The sequence below is a fragment of the Struthio camelus genome, chromosome W (assembly GCF_040807025.1).
Source record: "Struthio camelus isolate bStrCam1 chromosome W, bStrCam1.hap1, whole genome shotgun sequence".
Classification (NCBI taxonomy): Eukaryota; Metazoa; Chordata; class Aves; order Struthioniformes; family Struthionidae; genus Struthio; species Struthio camelus.
The window spans coordinates 18,441,961-18,451,801 of NC_090981.1; the positions used below are offsets into that span (position 1 = coordinate 18,441,961).

Consider the following 9,841-nt stretch of genomic DNA (forward strand, 5'->3'; position numbering starts at 1 on the left):
GTGAACACCACAGCGCATATTTACTAGAGCAAATAGTCAAATTGTTGCTTATACTGACCATATGTACTATACTAGAGATTGGATCTGTTCCAAAGCACTAGTCAAAAGAATAAGGCATTATGAGAAGTAGCTTATTTATAGTTTTCTTTTTAATTATACCCATAAGGCAAGTTCTGTTGTGCTCAGAGTATTTGTTTCTTTTCAGGATCAAGTCCTTATGCTGCGCAGGAACATTATAAAATAGTGATGTCAAACAAATTGTATTTGTGACAAAAATTTTGGAATTCAAATAAAACAAGGGAGGGGAGTAGCTTAATAAAAATATTTATTGAAAAACTCCCATCAACAGTATTTGGCTGATTTAAGTAAGTAAAACGCTGAGCGAGACTATGGTAATCAGGATGCAAACAGCTAGTACCATGAGCATGATGATTCGGCAACATTTGGAATGGTTTTTTTCTCTCTCTTTCTTTTTTAACAAGGTATCATACCCAGGAGTATAAATATCCCCCATCCAGAACTGTAGATCATTAGGATTTTCCTAAAAGAAAAATCAGAAAATGAACTCAGTTCCTCTGTCTTGCACATAAAGTCATTAGAACATAGCTAGAAGTATTCTGGCTATCATCAGATAGTGATTAATGAATTTAAGGCGTCATAACATAAATGCAAGAGACTTTCACTCGAACATAGGTTGCGCTACTTGCCAGATGCTGCAAATGTTGTTCCACTGGGGAAAATTAAAACCACACTTTTTAGCCAGGAACCAAATGTAGGACACCAGCCACTGAAATGCGATCAAAAGACCCAAAAGAAACCATGTCAAAGAAGAGATGCTAATTTACAAATGCCGATCTGAGTCACCTTCCAGAAAAGGGAACAGTTAAAAAAACAAAACCAAAAACCAAGATTACCCTAAAAGTGATCTGTGTCAGCCCACAAGCAGGAAGGATCCTGCATGGTGTAGGTAAGGCTGAGAAAATGTATGTTAATCAGTAAACAGAATGATGCTATTTAAATGAGTATTTCTGTGGCCATCTAGTATGTTAGTGCCTCATTTATGGATCTCCCCTGTATTTTTCTCAGGTGAGATAACTTTAGTGTACCTGTTTTATAGATGGGGAAACTGAGTTACGGGGTGCTGCAGTCGAAGACTTTCTCTAGTCACAGAGATGGTCTGCAGCAGAACAGAAACTGCTGAAGTCTAACCGCATATGTAGACTTCTTTTTCTGATCAGACTGCTGTTAGTGTCATGTCTGTACAGGAAAATATGTTCATATTCACTTCTGGCTTCCTACCATGGAGAGAACAGAACATGCTACATAGTGGTTCGTGTACACACACCGTCCTTAGCACTTCGCCTTTTTGCTCAGCCGCCCTTCAGCAGCACGTTACCTTGATGCTGCTGGCCAAGTTGGAGCGCAGCGAATGCCTGTCAAAGTCTTGCACGGTCCAGGAAGGAGTCTTTTTCTTCTCCTCCCAGTCATCATCCACGTGGATATCACTGTACAAGGGGTTGCTTTTGATTGTGGATTTAAGGGTGACAGGTGTAATATGTTTCCCGAGTGCTTTGTCTATCATTTCTTGGCTGACCCTGCTCAATTCCAAGCCAGGCAGCTCCATGACATTTCTCTTTTCTCTCTGTAAGACACAAGTTAGAACAGAAGGTGGCTTTCATCTTCATTTACCTATGACACAGGCCCCATTCCAGAGTTATCATCTGTAATATAATAGAAACCATTTTTAAAATGACACATGCACCAATATTTCATGTTCTGGCAGACATCTACAGTGAAATAAGGGGGCCTGACTGTTCATTTGGTGTAGATTTCTTCCTTCTGTGCAAAGCACATGGGTACAATATGAGTGTCAAGCTCTTCTTTTAATATGAACTGGCATTGTAAAGCTTGCTGGAGGAAAAGCCTCTGTTTTCGAAAGACAGCATAAAGGAGCACCGCAGGGGAGCATGCAGTTTTGGTGAAAACCAAGGCAGTGTAATGTAGAAGCAGAGCTGTAAGGACCAAAGCTGAACAGAGCAGAGAGGGAACGGGATATAAGGCCTGGCTCTCCTGGAGCTGCACCTCAAACAGCAGGGGTGCGATTCACAGCTCTGCTCACGTTATTGAACGCTAAACCTGCGTCAGGATGTCAAAGGGGCCCTACGCTTGCCTGGAGGAAAAGTCCTTAGTTCAGGCACTGTCAGAACTGAAAGGTAATTAAATATCTGAGCAGTACCCCAGCAACAGCAATAATTAAATCAGACCGCTTAGAACAGGGGGATGGCAATGGACGGAGAGAAATGCCCCTTGTGGGATCTGATTTTTGGAAAACTCACAAGCTGCTATTTAAAACACAGGAAGAGTCTTTTCAGAGCTGGCAAGACTGTAGTTACGATCTTTTCCAGTCTGATGGCAAAGAGGAAGGCCACCAGACCGTCCAGTTCAAGCTGTTCAGCATTTCAGTTCTCCACAACATTTTTCTCTCCGAAACTTTGAATTAATCTGTTACTGCTTTGCAGTTCCAGCCTTTTGCCAGCTTCCCCAACAGACCGGTTTCTGACACAGTCATTGCCTCGCACTAACACCTACCCTTTGTCTCAGGACTGCTCTTATAATTTCATCGCAGTGTGAACTAAGCTTTCCTCGTTAGCAAATAACACTTCCTCATTAGCTGCTTTGTTGCTAGGAACTTCAGTTTGAGACGAGGGAAGTTTCCACCTGACCTGGTGCACCCGTGGTTGGTGTGTGGGTGACACATCATACACCAGAGCCCTCTGCTCCTCAGAAATCACGGTGTGGGCAGGAACCCCTGCCATATACACCTAAAGGCAGGAGTATACGCGATAAACAGCGGATGGAGGGGCTGGGACCTGACAAATTTCTCTGCAGGTGAACTGAATATGGCATCTTTCCCAGAAATCTCCAGGATACTCCACTTATACTTACATCTCCAGCCCTATGGTGCCACAGGATGGGAGGATTCAAGTAACCGAAGGGCTCGCTGCTGCTAGCGCATGTCCCACTCTTCCTTGCACTGCTCCTGGTTCACAGACTCCCACCTCTTCCCACACACTGGCTCTGGGGCTGCCTTGACACCGCGCCAACCAGCGCAGCTCCTTTAGCTGGTAGAAAACTGATTGCTTCCATTTGCTTGGGTAATTTTGCTGCCACCTTAGTGGGCTGAGTGGGGTGAGACAAGCACAGAGGCAGCACACCAAGGGAGAGGGGCTGCAGCCAGCAGTCGGGGGGTAAGCTTCCACTATCGGTGGGAGCCAGCTGCAGCGCTGTAGCATCACATCCCTTTATGCCTCAGGGCCCATGCACATGCATAGATGTGTGAGAGTCGATCTGGGGCAGGCAGGTGTAGAACGGAGTGGAAGGACTGGTTTCCATTAAAACGGGAAGAAGGAGAAGAGAAAACAACAGCTTTTGTCCAAGCAACCCTGGAGGAAGCGCCATGCTGGCATTCTTATCACCAAATCATGCGCAAGTGACTAAGCGTCTTTCCCATCAATAATTATCATTAGTAGCTGGGTGGATCCTCAATGTCCTCCCAGTCCCTCTATTAGTTCAAAATTTCCATATGTCATTCCTTGACCTTGACATATCCCCTGACAATATTACTCTTTGCATTGCAGTTGCAGCTGGCGCTGAAGCCCGCTGGATTCTGCTGGCTGGATTTCAGCTGAGCTGGTGTTTTTAGCTGTCATTTCTTTCTGACTGCGTTTTATTTTATTTTATTTTAATTCTTATTTAAAATTTGTCAATGACCTTAATGATGTTTCCCTCAGGCTTGCTACATAGTTGAACTTGGAGAACATTTTGCTGTCTCACCAGGGGATGTTCAGTCAGTCTCCTTAGGCTAAAATGTTGTGAAAAGAATGTGACTTGACAGTAATTTTTAAAGCTGTTTTAAATAAAAGGGCTCCAAAACTGGGAATAAAAGGCATGATGCAAAACTGGCTCATAAAAAGAGTGCTTTGTGGCAAAACCATTTTTTCCCCATTCCCGCAGGACTACCTTCCTTCTCATGGACAGCAAGGCATGAGAACGGGAGAATGTGGTACCCTGGAGGAAAACGAGCAAGGAAAGATGATGGGAGGGGCAACGAGATTTTACCGTGAGAACTGGAAACTGGGGCAGAAGGTCTACAGAAGTTCTGGAGGGCAGACATGGAAGTGCCAAGTTAATGAGAATATGCTCGAGTGCCGCTGAATGCTCGGTGGTGAAACTTTTGCAGTGGGTATGTCCTAGAGACTAGTTAGGAAAAAGGAAAGAGAGAAGTTTGAAGCACAGAGGAAAAAGGGTTAGGTCCAAGAAAAGGTATAGAGAAGCAGACTGCATGAAACAGATGTATTTACGCAAAAAGGAGAGAAACAGAAGGAGATTAGAGCATAAAAATACACCTGCAAGTATTAATTCAAGGGGAAACAAATGCACATTTCTTCTTTTAACATCCAGAACATCTTCCAACGTGGTTTTCACAGATTTCTGTTCCTTGAGTCTGATTCAGAAGAATAACTGTTTAAAGAAAGGGAGAAGTATTGTAAACCAAGGTGTCCGTATACATTACACAGCTTATATTCACTGTGTCTGAGAAGCAAGCTTGAGTGAGCGGGGAACAGCTCTAATCCAAATCAGAAACTCTACCATGTCGTTCAGGTCCCTCCTCACCAAATGCAAGCAGAGAATATCTAACGCTCAAAGCAACGGTGGTTATGACGAACCTTGAGAAACGTAGCTGAAATGCATTGAAGAAATGCTCATTTAACGAGACGAAAAAGGCTCCATGGCGAACACGCAGCTGCTGATCAGCAGGCAACTCACCAGCAAGGAAGTCGTTGCTGTCTTTAACTAATTTCTCATTGAGGACAGCTTGGCCCTCCCCAGCAGACACAGAGAGTGGCCACAGGAAGACAGAGGAGCCTGTGAAAAGCCTCGAGATTTGTGGAGAAAAAAAGGCAGTGCCATCCCAGGGCCTACACGCCTTTTCTCCGCAGGGTTTTCTTGCTGATCGTTTCGTAAGGCAACTTGCAAACGTACATACGTTACAACACGTACAAAACTATAAATTCTGAAGTCAGCCCTGCTGTTAGGAAATATTCGTGCGTCACTTCTAGCTTCATTTTATCTTTTTGTTGCTGCTGTCGTTGTCGTTAGCGTTAAAGCCAACGGCGCGCTTAACCGGTCTTTCCTCACTTTGCGCGACGAAGCGACCGCAGTCGAGCTCAGCCGCCCGCCCTGGCGCCCCTTCTGGCCCTGCAAGTCGCACCCAGAGAGGCTCGAGAAACTCCAGGCCGCCAGATATCGCAAGAATTGTTTCGCAACAGCCTCCTCAGGGCCGAGGAAAGTGGGCAGCAACGCGATTATTACATTAGCAAGCAATCTGTTCAGAATTATAACCTCCGGTCGTGCCAAGCGTGGCAACACACCCCGGAGAGCGCTGCCGGCACGGGGAAGGGCACTTTTCTTTTGTAAGGACCCATTTCTAAGACACACAAAAAGGTCTGACGGAGAAAAAGTCGCTAGCTAGCGACCTAAATCAATCCTTGTAACGGCTGTAACGAGTGTATAGGTATTGTAAGGCATTCGATCAGTAAATAAAACCTATTTATCAGAATAAATAATTATTAGATCTTCAGGATTTCCTGCATCGTCTGTTCTCACAGAGGATGCAGTGGAAGAGCAGTTGGGAAGGCAACTACTAGCCACGACTGGGCAAGCAGATGTGGAAGCCAAGAGGGCAGGCAGCTCTCCTCAAGGACCCTTCACGCCTGCAAACGCAGGTTTTCTTATCAAAAGACACAAAGGGAATCAGATGTGCTTTTCAGAGACATGAAGCAGTATCATGCACTACGAAGTAACCTGGGAGCCAACCTGACATGAATAGGAGGTCAGAAGGGGACTGTAAAAGTTTAACCCTAAGTGGTAGGACTCGGGAACAGCAGCATTAGTGAAAAGGAGGCGTTCATACTGACTGCTTTCATTATAGAGTGTCTGGAGGACTTCTGTCCTAATAAATAATTATTTACTTGAAGAAAGCTGTTTTGTCCATCATTTTTCACAGCGATCCGCAGGGCTGCGGGTTCGTTATGTAAAAACTGCTGTACGGAGTCAGACCAAAGCTCCTGCCAGCCTTGCAGCTGGTCTGCGGTGGTGGCCAGTTGCAGATGTCTAGGGAAGGATAAGGGAACAGCGGAAGTATGTAATGCAAGTCTGAGCCAAGGGACAAACAAGTGACTGTAACCTAGGACCTAGCTAAGAGGTGAAAAAAAAAAATCTCTTGTCTTGCCACCTTGAAGCACTCGCAGAGGAACGACCTGAGATGCAAGCGTTGTGCTTAGATAAGAGACCGGGAGGGGTTAGGAGTGCAGTTAGCGTGGTAGCTGTAATATATGCAGTGGCAAAATTGGTACAGAGTTGTGAATTCCTCATCACCAACAGCAACGCAAAGAAGTAGCACAGCATTCGAAAGCAAAATGCTCTACGTTCGCTTCCAGAAATAGGGAAGAGCAGGAGAGAAAAGTCTGGGAATTCCCCCAAAATGCCCGGATCGACTAAAGGAGAGCGATGCAGCTCGAAGAAGCAGCTAAAGACGACTGATCGGGTGTACTCCAAGCGCCAAAAATGTAACGTGGGGCAGAGAGTCCAGCAGGACTGAAAACTTTCGGGACAACCAGAAAGCAGTCAGTAACTAGCTATTTGCGCAAGAACCAGCCTGTGCTTTTTCTGCTGCTTTTCACAAGGGAGGGCCAAGATTCCTGAACTGCTTTGCGAACTGTGTTATTTAAAGTAGGTGGTGAAAATATACACCAAGCGGGAAAACTATTCAGACGCAGAAGAGGAAAGTAAGGAGAAAGAGCAGCAACTTTTTTGTCAGAGATACAAATTGCTGCTGTATCAAGCTGCTTTTTATAGGGGAAATAAATGAAAATACTTAATAGGTGGAGGAAACATATCAGCACTTTAAGAGCACTTCAGTTGGCACAGTCGCATGATTGAGGTCCGGAAGAGCCCGCAAATACAAAGTCACTTTACAGAGGGAGTCCTGAGTAGCAATGGTTTCTTAAAAGAAAACAAATTCCTGAGCAGGGACCTACTCGCAAGGTTTAATGACTCCAGGAGCCTGGAGGTCACGCACATCTGTTCAGAAATGCATTCGCCTCCTTCGCTCCCCTGCCCGCCCCCCCCCCCAACCCCGTTTCCGTTTCTGAATTAACTAACCCTTAACCCCATTAGCTCTCTCATCTTGAAGCAGAACATGTTAGTCCTGCGCCGTGAGCTCTCCGCTGTGCCATCGTGTTTATCCTACCGTCTGGAACTCATCAGCTCCTTTCCCTTCGCTTGATTGTCAGCAAAAAAAAAAAAAAAAAAAAAAAAAAAGGAAGGAAAAGGAAAAGGAGGCGAGCTCACCAGAGGGAGAGAGCGAGGCGCCCTCAATTTTTATCCGAACTCCGCGAATTCGCTAGCGACCGAGCTTATTAAAAGCACAGGTTGCGCCCTGGTTGCACCATTTATGAAGCACAACACTCCGTGCCGGAAAGCCTTTCCGCAGCGGGTGCCGCGTGGGGCTGCCTCTGGCCGGCCGCTGCAGGAGAGGGGGCCGAGGTGGGGTGGGCGGCCAGCCCGGTGTTGCGCCACGCGCCATTGTTTCGGGTCTCTCCGGGGTCTTCTGTCGTTTTGGGCTCTTGGCGCGGGAGACGGCGGGTGACCGCATGTCCTCCCCCGCTCCTTCCTGGCTCTCTCCTGGCCGAGTCGCTGGCAACGGTTGTAGGACGCGAGCGGAGCCGGCTGGGCGCTTTGAGGCAGGCAGAGTGCGGGGCGACACGGGGCTTTGGGGTAAGGAAGGGGCTAGGAAAGGTTGGGAGGGCAGAAAGGGCAGAAAGGGGAGGACATCTGCCTGCAGATGAGGTCTGGACCAGGATCCTGCAGGGAGCAGAAGGGAAACGGCTGAGAAGAAGTGGTAGGACTGCAAGTAGCCATGGGAGGCTTTGCGGCGCTTTCTCTTCGCCTCCTCAGCTTGAGGGTTTTTGGCTCCCCTGGGGTGCTGAGCCCCCACCCTAAGGATGGCCAGGATGCCTGAGCCCTCTCCGTCCCCCCCAGCCCCTGCCGTGCTTCCCCATCCCGTGACGAGAACCAGACCTGGGAGCTTGCACTCACGCCAGGGGTGGGGAAAGGCAAGAGGCTCCCCGGGCGGCCGGAAAAAAGCGCTGGGGAAGTAGGAAGTGAGGCCCGGTGGGGTGTGAGCTGATGCAGCTGGGCTGCTTCGCATCCCGAGCTCAACGTCTGCCCCCTGAGCTCCAGGGCCTCCACTGTGCAGGGCAGATTGATGTTTTCACCCAGAAACTGCTACTACCTCTTTGTAGTAACTTGCATTAACACGGTCAGTACGTTTCACGCTTAGGACAGCCCCCGATCAGGACAATTGAAAGGTGCAAGCAGAAAGAGGAAAACTAGGCAAAACGGAGGAAGCTGCTGTAAATTGGGTAGACATACAAGCTAGCGAGACGCTAGCAGGAATCTCTAATGCCATATAGCACTTCACTGGCTTAGAGGAATACAGCCTGGGATTCAGGTTTACACCTGGTTTTTATCTGCTGTGGATTTCTTTTTCCCTCGTTCTCCTACCTCGATTTTCTTCAGCGAAGGAGTTTCATCAGCCCCCTTAATACAATGCATTGCAATTTGTCATTAAGAGACTTGCTGGGAAATGCTAGGAAAATGCCACGACAAGCAGTAAAAAGCCTAACGTATTGAAATAAAGTAGGTGGACCACCATGAAGATGGTGACTCTTCTGCGGGAGCCTGACCCTCGCGGAAGTCAATGAGAAAACTTCTGAGGATATCAGTGGTGTGGATCCAGGGACGCTGGAGGCTGATTCTGCAGCAGAAGGCTCAAACTCATGTGTTGTTTGTCTCCAGCTCCCCAAATCGAGGTAGCAAAATCAGGAAAAAAGTTAGCCTCTGTTAGTCCTTACCTGCAAATAGATTCTGTTGTGCCACCGCTGCACTCCAGGTAAAGCTGCTTCTGGGAAGTTTGCCAGGCTGGCTTGGAGGAAGGCAGAGTTGTTCACTAAAGACTTCACCTCCAGTTGTAGGAATTTGTCAGGATGGTTGTTGTTTGGCAAAACGGAGAAATCCATGTTTCCCTCCTGCTGAGTAATAATGAAAACAGCCCAAGCTCCTGCTTCCTGGCTATGCACGCTCCTTCTATTATTAATGACGTGAAGAAGGATACGACAGTTTCCTGAAACTGTATCTGACCCCTGTTTGGTGTCAGGCTCACTTATATCATCTACCAATGATAAAAGATCATTTAGAAGCGGCAGAGCAGACAGGACGTGTTTCTTTAAGTGCCTAGCTTAAGTTTTCAAGTTCAAGGTCTATTTTGATAGATACATATGTGCTCATTAAAGCTAACAGAGTATCAGTGAGTAGAGGCAGGAGACACTTAAATGCATACCAGCACTTCCTCAAGTGACCTGCCAAAAATTTCGAGCTTACACGACTTCAAAGCAAGCTCTTTTTCAGAAAATTAGAAGCAGTTCATAGGGCAAAGCAAGGAAAGGCACACGTCCTCCTTTTCTGCGGTGCTACCAGGACACCTGATTGTGCTATGTTGGTCTTTTTACCATGACATATGTTACCATTTTACCAGCATTTTCCCCGTTTTACCATGACGGCTATGACAGGCACTTCTTTAGGGTCAGGGATTTTTTTGACAGTAAGTTCTTCTTTGCACTGGGAAATACTAGTTTGTTTGAAGCAACTGTTAACAGACGTGTTCTTCAAGGAATTGTCTCTGCTCCTGTTCAAGTGAATGGAAAACCCCTCACTGGCT

General features: G+C 46.8%; 1 protein-coding gene across 1 annotated transcript; it reads right to left on the reverse strand.

Annotated features, from left to right (window-relative positions):
• Positions 1 to 308: 308 nt before the first annotated feature.
• LOC138064322 (major intrinsically disordered NOTCH2-binding receptor 1-like) lies at positions 309 to 9,220 on the reverse strand. The gene is made up of 3 exons (XM_068926319.1): positions 8,979 to 9,220; positions 1,397 to 1,642; positions 309 to 541 (listed from the first exon to the last, which is right to left on the reverse strand). The coding sequence occupies exons 1-3, from the start codon at positions 9,141 to 9,143 to the stop codon at positions 362 to 364; spliced, it is 591 nt and encodes a 196-aa protein (XP_068782420.1). The 5' UTR covers positions 9,144 to 9,220; the 3' UTR covers positions 309 to 361.
• Between the last annotated feature and the right edge of the window lie 621 nt (positions 9,221 to 9,841).

Excerpts from the sequence above, each read along its gene's own strand:
- LOC138064322 (XM_068926319.1), bottom strand. The coding sequence starts at position 9,143 with ATGGATTTCTCCGTTTTGCCAAACAACAACCATCCTGACAAATTCCTA. Across the intron at positions 1,643-8,978 it reads ACAACAGAATCTATTTGCAG|AGAGAAAAGAGAAATGTCAT; the intron begins GTAAGGACTAAC and ends TGTGTCTTACAG. Across the intron at positions 542-1,396 it reads ACTTGGCCAGCAGCATCAAG|GAAAATCCTAATGATCTACA; the intron begins GTAACGTGCTGC and ends TTTTTCTTTTAG.